Genomic DNA, 19,805 nt, shown 5'->3' with positions numbered 1-19,805 from the left:
AAACCCCTGGACTCAAGCGATCCTCCTGCCTCAGCCTCCCGAGTAGCTGGGACTACAGAAAGCGCCACTGCACCCGGCCCCAACACCTTGAGAGACCGTGTCAGACTTATGACCTGCAATACCCTGAGAGCGTAAATTTGTGTTGTTGTAAGCCACTAGGTTTGTGATAATTTGTTACGGCAGAAACAGAAAACTGATGGAGATGTTGCTACTGGGTGTTGGGTGGGGGCTGCTGAAACACCTAAATAAATACCTCAGAGCAGGGCAATGGCATGAGCGCTGGGCAACGGGAAGAGGCTGGAAGAATTTCAAGAAATGGGCATGAAAAGCCTCGACTGGGTTAGTGGAAACAGGAGGGTTGAGGACCTTGCTGCGGAGGACTCAGGGGGAAGTCGGGGGGCAAAACGCGGATGCCCTCAGAGAACACCCAAGAGGTCAGGGGCGCGCAGGAGAAATAAGAACCTCCTGTCCTCCCTGCCCTGAGATGGCCCTCCGGCCACCATCCGTGGCACTGAGCGTGCTCTGCTTCGGTCACTTCACATAAAGTCCCTGTTAATGAAAGACACGCAGTGTTTCCAGGTTCCCACATGGTTTTCATGATTATCCTTGGACACAGCAGCCTGGTGTTCCAATCAGTCCACTGGTCATGATTTATTCGCTCACTCCCTTCTTTTTTAATGCTTGTAGAGATGATTCTGAAGTGAGCACCTTTTTCCAAAATTTGATGGACTTGTTTAATACTATTAAGTGTAATTAGAAATAATAAAATTGTATTTCTTTAAAAGCATCTAGTTTTCTCTTTCCCCCTAATGGACAGTTCGTCCCAATGCATGAGAGGAGGCGGATTTGGAGAAATGGCAGAGCAGAAGCCGCCCAGATCCAGGCTACGGCCTGACCTGGTTTCCAAAACTCCTGATCTCTAGGGACCAATGTCAGACGATGTTTATTCCTCCTTGGTGCAACTGGGGAGCTTCTGGTGTGGGGCTTGGCGGAGGCAAAGATGAAATCCACGCTGTGTGTGACTTGTGCACTGGCAAAACACCAACCTGTTTCTTATCAACATGTTTAAGGAGATTTGCTCCTGGGAAACGTTGGCAGGTCCAGAGGGCAGAAGGGTCATAAAGCCATGAGGGCTCAGGGGAGAAATAGCAGGTCCTGCAGGTGGCCAGCCCACAGCAGGACTAAGGTGTCACTTGGCAGGTAGAGCGCACCTGTTCTCCCACCTGAGCAAGGATGGAGAACAAAGAGGCCGGAACCCCTCTGCCCACCCCACCCAGGGAGGGGGTAAGTGCCAAGTCTAGGAAACTGTCACTATCCCTGTCCCTTTCCCACCAGGTATGGGGACCTGTGGAGGGAGGTGAAGGCCTTGGAGTTGCTTCTAGCAAGGAGGGGACAGTGCGCCCTGGGAGAGCAGTGTAGGGGAGCAGCTATCCCCAAACCCCACGGCTTAGGGGACGTGGGAGGCTGGGTGGCACTGCAGACACACCTCCCTCTGCCCTCCCCCAGTTCCCCCACCCTTAAGGGCCCAGGGGACTCAGCCTCTGAACGATGCCCGAATCCTTGTCTGTCTGGCTGGGGCAGGGAGTGCCGGGCTTGGGCTGTGGGCGGTCAGGCAGCTGATGGCGTGGGGTGTGCAGGGAGAGGGCTGGGTGGTGGTCCAGGGTACGGCTGTTCACCAGCTGGTTTCTCTGCTGTGGGAGGCAGCCACAGAGCCCACCCAGCCCCCTCCTCACACTTTGGCCCTTGGGCTCAGCCGCCTCTGAGCTGCCCGGGCTGAGCTGTCCGGGGTGTCATGGTGGCCATGAAAGCCCCTGTTCCTGAGCTCAGCCTTGTTTCTCTAGAGCCAAAGGCAGGCAGTGGGTCCTCGGGGCCCTGTGCATTGCTCCCCATCTAGAATGCTCTCCCCGCAGAGGCCCCGCAGGGCTGCTAATCTCACTGCCCGGGGCGCAGCTCCAGGCAGAGAGAGGCCTCCCTGCCCACCCCACTGAACACAGCCCCCGGCCCCCATTGGCTTGGGCCCCACCCGTCACTTCATTGTCCTCACAGCCTCTCACTGTTTGGAATCATTGTATTTGTCTTTTTTTTTTTTTTTTTTTTTTGGCCTCCCCTCACTAGAAAGTCAGCTTCCCGCACCCTGCTGGGCCTGTCCCCTAAAGCACCCCCCACGCCACCCGTCACCTCCCTCCAGGGCCAAGCCCAGGCACATGGAGGTGCTTAGATAACCCTCATGCAGACAGAGGAGACAATGCTGTCCATGCCCCAGCCGCCTCCTCCTCCTTCCCTGGGCGCGGCCAGGGCTCCCCATCCACTTCCAGGCCACGGTGGACCCCACAGTGTGCTGACCTTGGCCCTCACCTCCCGCAGCGGCTCCAGCCCACGCTGGTGCTGGCCACCCTGAGCGCGGCCTTCGGCTCGGCCTTCCAGTACGGCTACAACATCGCGGTGATCAACACGCCACACATGGTGGGCACAAGGCGGGTTGCTGGGCAGCTGGGCAGGGCCTGAGGGGTGGGAGGCGGCTGCTGTCTTCTTCCATGGAAGCCACTGTCTTCCCCTGGCCTCCTGGATGCCCATCTCTGGGGACCAGGGCATGACTGGAAGTGCTGCTCCCAGGAGTGTTGTCCTCTCCTAGCACATTGGGACGTCGGGGGGACCTCGAGTCCCTGCCCAGCATCTTTGGTCCTCAGTCCCATTGCTCTCACCCTGGGAAGGCCCCTCATAGATGACAAAGAGAATGGGGTCAAAGGTTGAGCTCTGTGGGTTTAGGGATTGAGATTGGGGCTGGGGGAGCGAAGGGAAAGAGAAGAGACCTTTAGCAGGTGGGGGACCCGAGGGCGGAGCATCCACAGCCTACTAAAGTGTGGTGGGGGGCGGGCAGCTGTGCTGATGAGTCCAGGCGGGGACCAAGGACTGACCACGGCTTTGACATTGTGCAGGGTGTGAGTGACCCTGACAAGGTCAGCGGAGGGGAGAGCGGGGGACAGAAGCTCAACTGAAGGTGGTTCAAGAGAGAACAGGAGGGAGGAGCAGAGAGGAACAGGCAGCCTTTCCAAGGAGTTCCACTGCATGGAGAGACAAACAACACTTAGGCCGGGCACAGGAGGCTGAGGCAGGAGGATTGCTTGAGGCCAGGATTTCAAGACCAGCCTGAACAAAAGCAAGACCCTGTCTCTACAAAAAAAATTTTAAATTAGCCGGGCGCAGTGGAGTGCTGCAGTCCCAGCTACTCGGGAGGCTGAAGCAGAAGGGTCGCTGGAGCCCAGGAGTTCGAGGTTGCAATGAGCTATGATCACACCACTGCACTCCAGCCTGGGCAACAGAGTAAGACCCTGTCTCAAAAACAAAACAACAAAAAAAAAAATGATGCTTAGTGGAGGGAGATGGGGGGGATCATGTTAGATCTTTTAAGGCAGGAGCTGGGTTGTGCACTCATGGGAGGGGAGCAGCAGGAGGGGAAGGCCAGGGATGCAGGACAGATGGGGACAACCACAGGGAGGATGTCTCTGAAGGGGTAGAGGGGATGGGACCCAGCCTCCAGGCGGGGCAGGTGGAGTGGTCGTTCATGTGGGTATGTGAGTCCTGCTGTATTTTTAAAAATCAATGTCATTAACTTACAGTTACTGCTTTATAGAAGGTACTGCACTAGTTGCTCATGGCACATACTAATATATACATGTATGTGTATATTACGTATATACACAAATCAGTGTACTCATTCATAATTATTACCATTGAGGGAACATCTTTTCTGAGTCAAGCAATGTACCACCCCTTTATCACAGTTAATGCTCACAAATTCCCTATGAGATATATTTCCATAACTGATGAGGAAATTAAGGCTTTAGAGGTCGTATAACTTGCCTGAAGTTATACAATTAGTAAGAATATTTCCTATGTTGCCACTGGCAGAGTAAGGCTCTAAAAAGTGAATTTTCTAACAGTGAATTTTTTTACAATTATTTTTTTGTGCAGTGTGCTACATCATCTCAACCCATCACACAGTAGATTTGTTTATTCTCAGGTAACAGCAGGAAATTAACAGATTCGATAGTGTCCCAGGGGTATTGGCAGAAATATCCCTCTGTGCAACGGCAAGTGGCCACTGAGAACACTCACGTCATCGTTTCTCATGAGTTGCACAGTGTTCTTGGCTGTGGGTGGGGCATTGTTTTCCAGGTCTTGAAGTCATTCTACAACGAAACCTACTTCGAGCGACACGCCACCTTCATGGACCAGGAGGTCATGCTGCTCCTGTGGTCTTGCACGGTGTCCGTGTTTCCTCTGGGCGGCTTGCTGGGATCCCTGGTCGTCAGCCTGCTGGCTGATAGGTGTGGCAGGTAAACAGAAGGTTCGCTGCTCTCACTTGAGATTCACGTTAGGAAGCCGCACTGTCTCGTGGCCGTTGTGCACCTGGTGGGGAGATGATGTGACCCCTAAAACCAGAAGGTCTGAAATCTAGTCTCCACTTTGGCACAGGCATCGTGACCTTAAAGCCAGTCCCCGGCTGTCCCTGGGATTTCCTTCCTAGGCAGTGGCAGGGGAGAACACTCCCTCCATCACCACCGCAGAGGCGGGGCAGCCTTTGAGACCAAAGTTCCTGACAGTCCCCAGCTTAGTGCCTTGTAAGCACTTCCAGCAGGTGTTTGATACATGCTTGTTGATGGGCTTCCATTCGGGGTCCGGTGATCTCGTGGCTCCAAGTTCCAGTAGCTGCAGCCCCTCCTTGCACAAACTCATCAGACTTTGTTGCCAAGGTTTGGGGTCACACTGAGTCACTCTGCTGGCTGCCACCAGCTCATATCTAGCTTGGAAATGAAGGCCAGGTAGGTCTTTGTACTTTGCTTGCCTTACACAGGTTCACTAATCTTTCTGCCTAAGCCCAGGTGCTGCAAAAACGTGACTGCACAGATAAGGAAAGATGAACAGGTCAAGGTCCCCAGGAAGGAAGAGTGTGGGCCAAGGTCTCAGGGTGAGGCACGGTGGCATTCCATTAGGTCAGCCCCCACTCATTGGCAATTCACGGTGACACTTGGACTTGACGTGCCCAGTGGGTGGTTCGCAGGATGAGTGGAAAGCCCCCTAAGGAAGCTGACTCGAGAAGCCACCGCATTTCAGTCTGCAGGCTTGAAAGAAAATAGTGCAGATGTGAAAATTAATTATGTATTTATTAATGCAGGACTCAGGGCCTCTTCTTGTGAGTAGTTAACAATTAATTTGTCATATGTTGTGCCCTGGAATGAAGAAAACACTCAATGTATTGTAATTATGCCATAATTCAGGGTTTTTTTGTCATCCAGATTGTGCTATTCTCGGCTAGACTGAGAGTGATTGGACTATTCTAGAAGCCTGGGCTTGGCTTCCACATTTCGTGGTCTGAACCCCACAGTCACAGAACTTTGGTGGTGGAGGGACCATAAGGACATCCCATTTTGCAGATGAGAAGGCTGAGCCCAGGAATGTGGTGGAGCCGGCCTTGACCAGAGGGTCCCAGCCCTAGCCCCTCCGAGGCTGACAGGCCTCCTGGTTGTCAGGAGGGATTGGGGGTCCAGAGGAGGGCGGGGACCCGTGGGGGCCGCTTATTCTCCTGCCGGCTGATTCTCTGCTCTCCATGTGGGGGCTCTGGCCACTGCTCTGGCAGCCCCAGGAGACAAAAGTGGCCTGAGGACACCAGTCTGCATGTCTGTGGACTCCCTGGTGAGTCCTCAGTGTGGCTGAGCCAGGGATATTTTCATGGAGACCCCACCACTGTCCCCCTGCTCTTGGCACCAGAGCCCTGCCCTCCTGGTTGGCTCATTCGGGGCACCTGCATCAGTCGGGGTCCCGGGGTCCTCTGTGGTGTGGGGGAATCACAAGGTGGTGCCTGGGGCTGCTGGCAGCTTCAGCACCTCCTGACCTGAAGGGGTGAGGGGAGGAGCAGTCACCATCGCCTAGAGGTGAAGAGAGAGAGAGATGGAGGGAGGGAGGGAGGGAGAAAACACCAGACCCGCCAGCCAGCAACCCCACAGCCGGGGAGCCCTCTGCCCTCCCAGCCCACTCCCTTCTTCTCCATGTGCAAAGGCAAAGCCAAAGGCAAGGCAGCAGGGGCAAGGGACCCCGGGTGCCACCCGCATCGTGATAGAGCACAGAGTCAGGAAGACAGGAAGACGGGATGGGTCACAAGGGCGCCGGGTGCACCAGACACTCCCTCCCTCCCTTCTAGAAGCTAGTGGTTTTTAAGCCTTGGACAGGATCTTGGAAGTGACCTAGTCCAGCTCTGTATCCCACCTGCTGTGGGAACTCGGGTTTAACATTCCTGCCAATCATCGTGTCTGGTATAGACACCACCAGCAATGACTTGACTACCCCCAGTGACGGGAGGCTCTCTACCTCCTGAGGCAGCCCATTCCTCTTTCCTTCCCTACCACTTCTAGGCAGTTCCAATTGTTAGGAAGATCCCCTACACCAGCCCTACTCCTAGTGACCCCAAATCTTCCTTCCTATTGTCCTCGCTTCCCGGTTCACGCTTCCCATCTGTCCTAATCAGCTCAGGCTGCCATAACAAAACACCACAGGTAGGTGGCTTAAACAGCAGACCTGTATTTCTCCTAGTTCTGGAGGCCAGAAATCCAAGATCAAGGTGCCACAGATTCAGTTCCTGGTGAGGGTCCACTTCTTGGCTTACAGACTGCCTTCCTCTTGCTATGTCCTCACGGGGCAGAAAAGGAGAGAGATTTCTCGCATATCTCTTCGTACAAGGGCACTAATCCCATCACGAGGGCATCCCCCCATGACTTAATCAATCCCCTCCTGATGCCATCACATCAAGGGCTTCCACGGATGAATCCGGGACACAATCCAGTCCACAGCCCCGTCCACCAGCGCTTGCGCAGATACAGCCCAGCCCCGCTGAAGACAGGTCTGGAGAGCGTGAGCTGGTGTCTGGCCTGCTGTCTTTGCAGGAAGGGGGCCCTGCTGGTCAACAACGTCTTCGCCATCGTCCCTGCCATCCTGATGGGGGCCAGCAAGGCGGCCAAGGCTTTTGAGCTGATCATCTGTTCCCGAGTGGTGCTGGGCGTCTGTGCAGGTGGCTGGGCCCCGGCGCAGGCTCACCCTCGGGGGAAGGGGCTCTTTGGCCGGACAGAGTCCAGCTGGCATTACCTGCCTCCGTCCCCTTTCGGGGCATCCTCCTGTCTCCCTTCCCAGGCCCTTGCAAGCCGTATGCTTTCTAGCCCTTCCCTTTCCTTAATAAAATCTTCTGTCGGGGAAGGATCTTTAAAAACACACTTTTACCTTGAAGCACAAATAGCCAATAAGGTCTTACAAGGTATCTTCCAAGGATGTACAGTTTAAACTGAGGATAAGGGGCTTCAAGTGAAAGGAATACAGAATTTGGGGTCTCAGGCAGCAGGTGAGCGAGGTTTCTTAACTATAGCAGTTTCTCCTATTTAAAAAAAAAAAAGTTATACAAGTAATCTGTGCTTTAGAAAAATCAGAAAATAAACAGAAGCAAAAAAGTTACCTTCATGTCCCGCTACCCAGGGACACCTGGAAGCTCAGTGTCCTCCCCTGTGGAAGTGGCCCAGCCTGGCAGCTAGAAAGGAAAAGGTGTCGTCCTCTCACCCTGGTGATGTGCCCCTGGGGGCTGAGGATTCTGGAGGGATTTTGTTACTGAACAGTCAAGATGGGCCCATTTCCATCTCCACAGAGGGGCAGACAGTGCGGAGAAGCTCCAGGGTTAGGTTGGGGGTGAATGAACCCTCAGGCCCGTGTCGGGGGAGGCCGGGTCTGCTCCTCGCCTCCCCTGATTTCTGCTTTGCCCGAACCAGGCATCTCCTACAGCGCCCTCCCCATGTACCTGGGAGAACTGGCCCCCAAGAACCTGAGGGGCATGTTGGGAACCATGACCGAGGTTTTCGTCATCCTTGGCGTCTTCCTAGCGCAGATCTTCAGCCTCCATGCCATCCTGGGCAACCCTACAGGTGACCAGCAGCACACGGGGGTCACGGGGGGGGGGGATAGCTGGGGCCACAGCACACGGGGTCTAGGCATTGACTCGGCTGTGCCGATATTACCGATGGATCAGGTCAGATGGGGCCTGAGAGGTGACCTTTGAGTTGGGCAATGTGCAGCGTGGTGGGTGACCTTGATCAGGGCTGTTTTGGTGAGTGGTGGGGACACATCGTGCTCGGGAATGGGAGGCAAGGACTTGGAGATGAGCAGTGTAGACCATTCTTAGGAGTTTTGCAACATAGGGAAGGAGAGAAGGTGGGTGGTAGCTGGAAGGGGACACGGGGTCCAGGGAAGAGGGGTTTTTTCAAGCCGGGAAAAGTATTGGCACCTTTGGCTGCTGCAGGAACAGTCCCTAGGGAGTGAGGTCAATGGGCTGAGCCACCGTCACCATTACCAGGGTGGGTGTGGCCCCTGCACACCTGCAGACGTTTTCTTCTGGTGGCTTCTATTTTCTCAGGGGAACAGGAGGTGGGGTGGTTGCCTGAGAATGAGGGTGGGGGACAGGGTGGAGGTTTAAGAGAGAGGAGAGAGTGTGACACAGTCACGCAGGGCTGAGTAAGAGGAGGGCGCAGCACACAGGGCTTGGACTCGGCGCAGCGGGGGCGTTTATCACACTCATTTTCAAATGACCCACATTCCACAGATGCCTCAGTGGGTGGGTCTGTGTCCTTGCATTCCCCACAGTACCCTGAAGGGACTCGGACACTCCGAGCCCGGTGGGCGCTGGGTGAAAACTCATTAGGAATAATGACTCCTAAACCGCCGCACTGTAGCTGAATATTAAACACACTAATTAGACAGGCATCGACCGGGAAAAGCCACCTTGCACTGATGCTCAACACATGGCACCTCTTTCATCCTCGCCACGCCGTGGCTGGTACTTTATTTGTAGTGTTATTAGCATTATTATCTTTATTTTACTGATGAGAAAACTGAGGCTCAGAGAGTCTGAGCAGCTCGTCCAGGTCCCACTACCAGCAGGGGTGGGCGGTGGCGGGTGCAGCCCCTGCTCTCTTCGTGGGATCTCAGGGTCCCCCCTCACCCCAGCCTTCCAGGAGGAGCTCACACAGGCACATGCCGGGTCCACCCCACTCCCCAACCACAGCCCCCAGTGGGGCAGAGGTTATGCCCATTCCAGCCATAAAATTAGGAACAAGACGTAGCTTCATTTTCTCTAGGGCTCAAACTTTTTTTTTATTCTTTTTTTCTTATTTTTTTTTTTGCTTTCTAGGATCGTTTCTGATCAAACTTTTAAATCATATCCTATCCCTAAGAAAAACAGTGCTCTTCCTGCAAAATAATTAATAACATGTACTTTTAAAATTATAATTATTTTCTCCATTTTTCATGTGGAACCCCTTTGTGGGTGGGTCCTGGGTTCTCCCCAAGGGTAGGAACACCAGAGGCCAGCGACCCTCCCTGAGAAGGGAGTCAGGCCGTGGAGGGGGGCCAGGCAGGGGGTGCTCGGAGCCCCACGGGTATCCCTCAGCCCTTGGCCTGGCTCCTTGCAGGTTGGCCGGTGCTCTTGGCGCTCACGGGGGTGCCTGCCCTAATTCAGCTGCTCTCCCTGCCCTTCTTCCCTGAGAGCCCCCGCTACACCCTGATTCAGAAAGGAGATGAAGCCACAGCGCGGCAAGGTATGAATGCCCAGCTGCTCCACCAACCCCTCCACCCTGGGGCACCCCGGAGGCCGTGCCCGCGGTCAGAGTAGGAGTCACCGTGGATCGGGGCTGAGAAAGTGGTGTGGGGTGGGTGGATAGAGCGGGGGTGGAGATCGGGTCACAACCACGGTTTTGGGGACCTGGCTGGGGTCCGGTGGAGGGGAATGGCGAGGGGAGCCTGCGGTCAGAGTGGGCCGCGTGGTGGGGTCCGGAGGTCCAGCCCGCAGCGAGATGAACGGGCTGCTGGGGACGGCGCTCTGCTCCTGGCAGCTCTGCAGAGGCTGCGAGGCCACGCAGACGTCGAGGCCGAGCTGGAGGACATGCGAGCAGAGGCCCAGGCCGAGCGCGCCGAGGGCCGCCTGTCCGTGCTCAACCTCTGCACCTTCCGGCCGCTGCGCTGGCAGCTGGTGTCCGTCGTGGTGCTCATGGCCGGCCAGCAGCTGTCGGGCATCAACGCGGTACGCCGGACCTGGCGAGGACGGGGTAGCGGGGAGGGGGAAGCAGATTGAGCAGAATGAACCAGATTTGATTTATAAATGGGTGGCTCCCGCAGCGCAAGGCCAGGGGTCAGTGGGCCCAGCCTGGGTCAGGAGCTTCCACCAGCCATGACACAGGTGAACATGGTCCTTTAGCTGTAACCGTGTCTGTGGATGGTGCAGTGGGAAGGGTGGAGATCTGAGAAAAACAGAGGGAAATGTCAGAGGTTGGGTGGGTAACCCAGGTGGTGCCCCCGGGAAGTGCCCGAGAGTGGCTTTGGGCCTTTAGGGATCTGTGGATGTTTAACAAGTGATCTTGGGAGGGCCGGACAGCCCAGGTGGGGGCCACCAAATGGGGAGCAGCATGACATGGCTATCAGAAGTGCTGTTTGTGCCAACGTCCTTAGCTCTTGACCAGAAGACAGGCTGAATTGGGGCTTGACTTGGCCCAAAGCAAGGGGTGAGAAATCATTTTGTGGGGTCTGAGCTCATAGAACAGCAAAGTGACAGAGGGAAAAGTGCTCTTAAATGTCGTGTGGTCCAGTTCTCATTTCATAGATCAGAACCTGAGGCTTAGAGGGGGGCAGGGCCGGGCTCTGTCCCCGGTGTCCTGACCCCCGGTCATGGCTCTTGCCCATCAGCTGCTGCCTCCTTCCTGTCCAGGGGTCCCCAGCCCAGGCTTTCAGGACTGTTCACTGCTTGAGTCAAGAACGTTAAGCCAGTGGCCCAGGTCTTTGGGCCTCTCGGCACAGCCCTGTGTTTTTGTTTAGATCAACTACTACGCAGACATCATCTACGTGTCCGCGGGTGTGGACCCCTCTCACTCCCAGTACGTAACTGTGGGTGCCGGTGTGATCAACATAGTGATGACCGTCATCTCGGTGAGTGCCCGGGCAGCATCCTGCCTACTGGAGGGGTCTCTGAGCAGGTGTCCCCAGGTAGACAGGAGCCCCACAGAGTCAGCTGAGTGTGGTGACCCTGATCCTGGGGTCACTTGCAGGACATGGACTTTTGGATGTGCTCCTACTTACCATCTGTGTGACCTTGACCAGGTGTTTCAAAATACTTTCAAATCCAAGTTTCTTCCTGTGTAGAATTGTGATGGTGATTGCAAAACTCGGTATCCTGATGTAGGTGTTATTTTCAGAGTTTAATGTTTAAAATCTGAGCCACTTTTGCTTTGTCACACATGTTGCATCAGGGTGACTCCGCAAAGGTGCGCTCACGCACAAAGCTGAAGATCACGCTGTTCCTTCCCCGGAACATTTTCAAGTTAGCGTCTGATTATTTTGATTCTTATGTCCTGAGTTGCCAGGGAGAGTCAATTTTTTTTTGGAAATTATTTATTACTTATTTATATTTTCCCTGGAGCTAGTTTAAGTCCCAGTCGGGAGGGAGAAGTGAAGGAAAACAGCAGAGGAGGATGACAGGAGAATTAGGGGAGGAGGCAGGAGGCCCCCAGGGCCCAATTCTTAACCCCTTCCTCCTGCTGTCCCCTGGGCCCCTCCCTTTTGTTCCTCTGGGGCAGGATCCACCCTGTATCCTCAGAGCCCTCCTCCTCTAGGATAAATGATCACCATAGGACCTTCTTCCCCGTCTGCCTACCCGGAGAAACCCGAGCCAGAAAGACAGACGTTCCCTCTCCCTGGAGGGGCGGCATCTGGGCGCCAGGCACAGTCTCACTGACGCTTTTTGTATAATGCTGGGATTGCCGTTGTGCTCCTGGCTGGCCCTCCTCAATGGCAGTGACAATCCCTGTCCGCAGGGTGGCTGGGAGAATTGGAAGTAACATGAGTCAAGTGACTGTGCAGGGCCTGGCCCTGGGTCGGACAGTAGGGACGGAATAGACACAGAAATGGCATTACTAGAGACGCAAAGGAAAGGAAGGAATATGCTAGTCGGAAGGAGCGTGGCCGAGCTTGGAGCACCAGGGAATGGGGGAGTCTGCTTTTAAATGTAGGTTTTATTATTACTCAGGTATGGCCAGGCCAACAGGTGAGGAGACAATTGCTGCTGAAAAGATAGTTTGCGACTCACAGTTCCCAGGAGGAGGGGGCAGGCCACGCCGCACAGGCCACACAGGAAGCTCTAGGCCAGTCGGGCGCAGAGGAACCGAGGGGAAGATGTGAGCAAGAGCCTTTATTGCGGTTCCTGCAGAAAGGAAGGGGCGAGGCAGGGCAGGCAGGTTTAGTATTAGCTCGGTAAACAGCAAATAGTTTCAGCAGGCTCTGGGGCATACGTGGCTCTGGCTGATCAGGCAGCTGCACAGCGGCCAGAGTGTGCGAGCCCCACCCAGGAGGTGGAGGGAGTGGGCCTGGGTTGGCTTGCACAGGAAAGAGGCGCTCTCGGGGACCCCTCTTTGCTACCTCCAGGAATTGGCTAACTGTGGGAGGGGCAGTCCCTTGGGCCAGCAAGGTCCCAAGTTGTCAAAGCATCTCAGAAACCGGAGAATGTGGTTGTTCCAGTTGGGAGGAGGGAGCTGCAGGGAGCCGAGATCCCTGCAGTCTGTAAATGAATGGAACCAGGAAGGGTCTTGGTGTAGGGCATGAGCGTCAAACACGTGTCAAAGCAGGCAGCCTGCATCCCACGCACAGGCAGGGAGGTGAGAAAGGGGCACCCTTAGGAGGCAGTGGAGGCTCAGCCCAAGAATTCTGGGTGCCAGGTGGCCTTGAGGCTCCTCACCGCTCACACTTTCCCCCAGGCTTTCTTGGTGGAGCGGCTGGGGCGGCGGCGCCTCCTGCTGGTCGGCTACGGCATCTGCGGCTCCTCCTGCCTGGTGCTGACACTGGCGCTCCTCTTCCAGGTCTGAACTCACTCCCTGTCCCCTGGGCGGGGGATGCGGGCAGGGGGTGGAGGTGAGACATGTGGACAGGTACTTTGCAATGCTACCATCCTGGAGTTCGTGGAGGTCAGGGATGGTTTGGCTCACCTACACCCGGGCCTGCAAACAAATAAATAAACACACCGGCCCAGCTGTTACGTAAAGGAGAAACTGAGAGAACAGTTTGCAATAAAATATATATGTGCATATGTAAATAGGAGGGCACAACTGTGCTAGAAAACACCTACTGATAATGAACAGGTGTGGATTTAAGAGCACACCTGTTCTTAAAGAGGCATCCCGTTCAAGAAGTAGAATGATGTGAGAACAGAGGCTGGCGTGGACTACAGAATAAACATTCGGAGAAAATAACTACTGACCCAACGCTCTTGTCTGTGACAAGAGGAAGGAAAACAGTCTCGATTGAAATAGGAACAACGACACACAAGACGAATGAGAGGGTCAGGCTGCAGGGAAGGAGGAAGGCACAGGATGTTCTGGCACATGAGCTCGGGCTGATTTGAAACTGTGTCCTTAAAATGACTCCCCAGGTAATAAGTGTGGCAGAGCTCTCTTTAGAGGGCCCTGCCCTGGCAAGTGTACGTCAGTCTGTAGTATTAAAAGTATCTTGGAGTCCAGATCAGGGCAAACTGGGAAAAGAAATAGTAAAGGGACAGGCTAAAAAGAAATTGGGGATCGTATCATGGTAAGATTGAAAAACACATCAGGCCATCCAAACAGGAAATATACCATTATAATGTGTAACTTTTTTCAGCCTATATTTATTACCTACGTCCTCCAGAAGTTACGAAAATACATAGGATGGCCATGATGTGAAAGTTTTAAATTTATTTTTATTTTGTTTTATTTGTACAAATGTATGGGGTACATGTGAAATTTTGTTACATATATATAATGCAAAGTGATCATCAAGTCAGGGAGTCGAGGGTGTCCATCTCCCGAGTACGATACACTTTTGCTTAACTATGGTCACCCTGCTCTGCTGTCAAACCCTGAATTTATTCCTTCTCTCTAACTGTGTGTTTATACCCTTTAACCCACTTCTCTTCATCCCCCTGCTCCCGAGCACCCTTTCCAGTCTGGTTTCTCTAGGTGATCAAATTCTGTAGCTCCCACATAGAAGTGAGGACATGGGATATTTGTCTTTCTGTGCCTGGCTTATTTCACTTAAGATAATGACCTCCAGTCCCATCCATGCTCCTGCAAATGACATGATTTCATTCTTTTTATGGCCAGATAGTATTCCATTGTGTATAGATACCACATTTCCTTCATCCACTCCTCCACCAATGGACAGTGTGGCTGATTCCGTATCTTTGCTGCGGTGAACAGTGCTGCAATAAACATGATACACAGGGGTGCAGCTGTCCCTTCGATATACTGGTTTCTTTTCCTTTGGGTGGATACCCAGAAGTGGGATTGCTGGATTGAATGGTAATTCTATTTTTAGTTTTTTGAGAAATCTCAGCACTGTTTTCCATAGTGGCTGTGCTAGTTTACATTCCCACTGGCAGCGGTTAAGAGTAATATGAAATATTTTTAAAACAATCAGCATTTTGTGTCTCCTCGGATACTTCTTGGCTGTTGCTGCTTTTGCAGTAACTGCACCACTGTACTGAAACCCTTTCAAATTAAAAACATGTAGTTGCAAACATGAGCATACACGTACATACCTGAGTACAAGAGTGTGTGGAGTGAAGAGATTACTCTGTAATTTAGAGATGAGGTCTTTGTTCTCTTCCTTCTCTTCTTAATGGCCTCTCCCTAATGACTTTCTCCTTAAGCGCTGGGCAAGTGTAGAGACCTTTCTGTGGGAGGAAGCTGTTGGGGTCTGGGGACTCTTCAGCAATCTGGGGCCTGGGGAGGGATAGGAGAGGCAGAGGGGGGCAGGGGAGAGGCGAGGAATAGGATTAGTGACTGTGGGGGGAGGCAGAGAGATAAGAGGAAGGGGTTTATTCACCCTGTGCACGGGGAGAATCGCAGAGCGATTACCCAATATCTCAAGGGGATCCAGATATTTTTATACCCTCTTTTTAGCAGGGAGGGGGAGACGAGGAGTAATCGATAATTCTGTTTAGGGGCAATAAATGGTTGCTGAAGAGGATAAATAGATACTTGAGAGAATGAATGGATGGGGAGAAACAGATTGACTTGCAAACTTAAACAGCTATCATGTTTAAAATGATTTGGACCCGGTCTGGCTGCATTCTTGATTTTCTTTCCTGCAGTACAGTGAGATAAAGGGAAGGGAAGGGAGTCCACTGTGCTTTTGACGGGTCAGTCTGGTTTATGCAGCTGGAGGGACAGCCACTTCCAGTGCCTTTTGATCTCGAAGGGCCTTCAATTCAAAATACCAAGGAGTCATATTTTGGGGCGAAATTTCCTGAACTCCTTCATGACGTTCATGATTCTGTTTAATTAAACCTTCCTGTTGAAAGAACTTTCTTTTCTAATTTTAAAACAAATGTAAGTTTTTAGTAGAAACTTTAGAGACTATGGGCAAGAGGAAAGGGGTGAACAAAACCAAGCATCGTCTGCAGAGGGCACTGCCAGTGCATTTCAGAAACCCTGGCAGCGTCCTTGGTGGCTTTTCTCATTCACTTCTCTGTCCGACCTGGGGCTCTGCCTGAAAACGCGCCAGCGGCTGGCCCCTCACACCAGCTCCAGGGCGGCCCCCCAGCCTAGGCAGCTCCCCTTTTGCTCCAAGTGTTGAAATGCCCCCGAGCCGCCCGTCTGCTTCCCCCAGCACCTTCTGTTGAAATGGATCCGGTCTTACCACTCCTTCACTCGGAAGCCTCCAGTGTCCCTTCACCCTTCATGTTTTCCAGCCCGCTGCCAACTTCTTCCTTGTAGCATTCATCATCGCTGTCATTAGAACGTCACCTGGGGAGCTCATCTGGGGGCGCCCCGTTTAGTCTGGCTGGAGTCCATAGACCTGGTTTTGCGCCAGCCCTTCCGCTGGCCGTAGGGGCAGAGAGGGTGGTCTGCCGGCTCCCCTGGCCTGGAGCTCCTACAAGATTCCCCACAGAGAGTGCTAGAGTGAGTCCGGATCCCAAGCCCATCACCTGTTGATTGGGTGACTTGGGCCAATGCTTGATCCCTGAGGGACCGGGGGCGGGGGGGGGGGGGGCCTCATGGTCTGTGCCCGGGCTCTCTGACTGCACGTGTGCAGGACTGAAATAGAAATATGCGCCTGCAGAGGCGTGTCAGGAAGGTTAGATGGGTAAATACATGTGAAGTGTAGGAAGTGGCACCTGGCATGAAAATAAATAGAAGTTAGATATTCCTCCTCCTCCGTCACTCAAGATTAGGTGAGGTTGGAGGGAGCCCGCTGTGAACTTGAACGTTAGAAGGCAGTCCTTGTTCTCATCTTCCTCTCTTGCCCACAGAGCCCTTGAGGCCCATGTAGGTGTCAGAAATTCAGGTGGTGCAGGAAGGTGGCCTTGCAGGTGGACCTCTCTGCACGTGGGCCCTCAGCCCCAGGGTCGCAGAGGTCCCAGGCCAGGTCCTCTCAGCCCAGACAGCCCTGCCTCTCCCCACAGAGCACCGTCCCTGAGCTGTCTTACCTCAGCATCCTCTGCGTCTTCGCCTACATCTCGGGACATTCCATCGGGCCCAGTGAGTACCGCACCCCTCCCCCACCCTGTCCTTCCCGGACCTGACGCATCTGCTGTGCTCAGTGAGTATTTGTGGAATGAATGGGTGTCCTCAATCCTCCACCCCCACTGGAACAAGAGACCTGCTTCTGCAGGCCTCGGGCTCCTCCGGGAAGAACTCAGTAACCAGAGGTGCGGGCAGATGAGAGGTGATCTGTCAGGTCCTAAGGGACGCTTAGTTGCATTGTCCCGGTGGAGAAGAGGGGGGCAGGACAGTTAGCTTCCCGCAGCACCCACTCCGGGGAGCAGAGCCCTGAGGAAGGCGCCCTCCTCTTCTGCAGCTGACAGCTCCAGGGTGGCTTCATTCTGGGGCTCTGAATTCCCCTCCGAGTGCCTCCCCAAGGCTGCGCATTTTGCACGTGACCATATCAGCCAAGGGCTGGAGATTGGTTGGGGGAGGGGCTGACTCTTACTCTTTTTGTGCATAAAGCCAGAGATACATATACAGGACATAAACAGATATACAGTATGAATTTTCATGGGATGACGGTTAGGGAAAAAAATGGCTTTAGACATTTTAGACAAAGCTCCTTAACGGGGCGATAAAGAGAAACGGTTCAGAAAAGGACTCGGCCCCAAAGAAAGGCGGGCGGCAGGCGCTGCGGTTCCCAGACCCCCCACGGGGGGCAGCACCCCCGGCTCGGCCGAGCCCTGCTGCCCTGACCGTCGGGGAAGGTCAAAGCCACGCAGCGCAGAGAAGGGCCGGGAAAGCTCCGTGCCTGGGAGGGGAGGCCGCGTTCCTTCCGCGACTCACCCCCGCTGCTCCCAGGGCGTTTTCCATCCGCTTCATCGCTACAGACCTTCACTGGCCTTGAGGAAACCTGGCAGTGGAACCCAAATCCCAGGGGACCTTTCCCGCTCCTGCCCTCTCCGTGCCCTGGCCTTGTGGACGTGGGTGGGCTTCCTTTCCCGTCCCCGTCGCAGCAGGGCAGCCCGTACGGGTCCCTGAGGTCTGAAGCTGGAACAGGCCGCATGTCGCCAGCCCTTGGGGACATTCCCCGCGCCCCCCCCTCCCCCGGCCCCGGGCCCTTCTCCACTCCACTGTCCCCGGCCCTCTGCCCGCAGGTCCCGTCCCCGCCGTGGTGAGGACCGAGATCTTCCTGCAGTCCTCCCGGCCTGCCGCGCTCGTGGTGGACGGGGCGGTGCACTGGTTCACCAACTTCATCGTGGGCTTCGTGTTCCCGTCGGTCCAGGTGAGCCAGGGGCTCTGTCCCCACCCCTGGCCCAGCCAGCCCCAGCCAGCCCCAGCCCTGCGGCAGGAGGGGCCCCAGGGAACCAGCAGTCGCTCCCCTCGTGCCAAGAACCTCTGAGAAGTCAACGAGGGTGCGTGGCTCTCCCAGGCTTTTAAGGGCAGGTGACGCTGCTGCAGCCAAACCCTCTGAACAGGCCAGTTTCCCACCGCTGAAGGGAGCTTCCCACTCCACTGTGAGGGGCCGATTACTCAGGTGCTCTGATCCCTGAAGGTCAGAGGCAATAAAAAGCAAGCTAGAGCAAGAAACGGAGCAAATCCCCTGCTTCCTGTTGCTGAGATGTGCACATGACCTTGACCTTGACCTCTGTCTGCATGCTTAGCACCTTCAGGGCCCAGAGACCATAAACCCCTATTGTCAACGGGCTAAGGATTCCTTTTTTATATTAGGGGATCCAATTTTCTAGCTGTTTTACTCCTCCAGGCCACCAAGAACCTCCTTTATGGCTCACAAAAGCCTCACCCAGAACTGTCCTGTTGTGTCTTTGTGTCCCCCTCCTGCTGTCTTCGTCTCTCTGTCTAGGTGGCCATTGGTGCCTACAGCTTCATCATCTTTGCGGGAATCTGCCTCCTCACTGCTGTGTACATCTACGTGGTCATTCCTGAGACCAAGGGCCGAACGTTTGTGGAGATAAACCGCATTTTTGCCAAGAGAAACGGGGTGGAGATTCCAGAGGACAAGAAAGAAGACACCATCATTGTTGGTCCTCAAGTACTCTCTGTGGCCACCATGAAAACTTCCTTTTAGGGGCTCTGTGTGGCGTCTGTGTGCCCGTGGACAAAACTTCCTACTATGACAAAGGAGATTCCCTGCCCCAGGCCCAGGAGAAGGGTAACAGCTCTGAGACTTTTGTGCCCCCAGTGGCAACTGGAAGGTAGTGGAAAGTTTAGTCCCTGATTTAGTTGAGAAGTGGTCAGCTGGGAGGGTGACAGACAGGGCCAGGCAGGTACGCGAGCATTGATTGGTCAGACTCGATTCTCTGATTCTGCATTGGCACCACAACTTGAATGATGTACAGATTCACTTTTTAAAGTAAAACTTTTCAAGTTCAGCAATTGATACGCGGAGACCAGAATGTTAGCTGAAGAATCAAAGGCTCTAGATCCCACTGCCTTCCTGGCGAGGTGGCTTCCTGTCTCCACACCATGGAGATTACACAGCTAGTCCTGGCCAGTGTTCACAGCTGTTGATCCCAGGGGCAACTGGGCAAAAGAGTATGACTTGTTCCCAGTTTCAGCAAAACAGTCCCAGTCAATTCCCTCCCTAGGCTGGGGCAGTTGACATCTTACTTGAACACAAGGAAAGCATGTTCAGCACCTGCATTCTGCCTGATCCCAGCAGATCCCCTGCTACAGTCCTTGGTTGACTCTCTGTCACCCCAGATGGTAACCTTGGCATTGCATGGTTTCCTGCCACCACCCCATGTACTTTCAAACGTCTGTGCCTTTCTTCCTGGGTGCTTTCACACACCCCTCATCCAAATGACCAAAACCCTACCAAGCCCTCAAAACTCAGCTTGAAGGTGCCTTTAGAACCTCTCCTGTCCTACCCAGGGGGAGGTCCCCTCACCTCTGGGCTCCAGAATCACTGTGTGCCTTCTTCCCTTGGAGTATTTGTCACTTTGCATATTAATTATTGGTCTGCCTGTTGCCCTGTAACAAATAACCTCCAAATGTAGTGGTTCAAACAGCAACAGTCATGTGTCTCCTGGTTTCTGTGGGTCAGGAATTCAGGTAGGACTCAGTGGGGACAGCTTGTCTCTGCTCCTTGACATCTGGGGCTTCAGCTGGAAGACTCGAAGCATCCAAAGGCTCGTTCAGTTTCTGATGGTTGTTGCTGGGGCTCAGCTGAAAATGACACATGACCTGGGCCCCCCCATACCTTGGGAGCTGGATTGGATTCCTGGGGGTGAGGAGAAGGAGAGACAGACA

General features: G+C 54.1%; 1 protein-coding gene across 1 annotated transcript; it reads left to right on the top strand.

Moving 5' to 3' along the window:
- Positions 1 to 1,233: 1,233 nt before the first annotated feature.
- SLC2A7 (solute carrier family 2 member 7) lies at positions 1,234 to 18,621 on the top strand. Its single transcript, XM_069478234.1, has 12 exons — positions 1,234 to 1,284; positions 2,365 to 2,463; positions 4,177 to 4,337; positions 6,939 to 7,063; positions 7,806 to 7,958; positions 9,501 to 9,626; positions 9,921 to 10,108; positions 10,897 to 11,007; positions 12,828 to 12,929; positions 16,511 to 16,586; positions 17,690 to 17,817; positions 18,397 to 18,621. The coding sequence occupies exons 1-12, from the start codon at positions 1,234 to 1,236 to the stop codon at positions 18,619 to 18,621; spliced, it is 1,545 nt and encodes a 514-aa protein (XP_069334335.1).
- The last annotated feature ends 1,184 nt before the right edge of the window (positions 18,622 to 19,805 follow it).

Source organism: Eulemur rufifrons, chromosome 8 (assembly GCF_041146395.1).
Source record: "Eulemur rufifrons isolate Redbay chromosome 8, OSU_ERuf_1, whole genome shotgun sequence".
NCBI classification, from domain to species: domain Eukaryota; kingdom Metazoa; phylum Chordata; class Mammalia; order Primates; family Lemuridae; genus Eulemur; species Eulemur rufifrons.
Note: the sequence above shows the minus strand (reverse complement) of the source record. Positions and strands in the feature narration are given on the sequence as shown.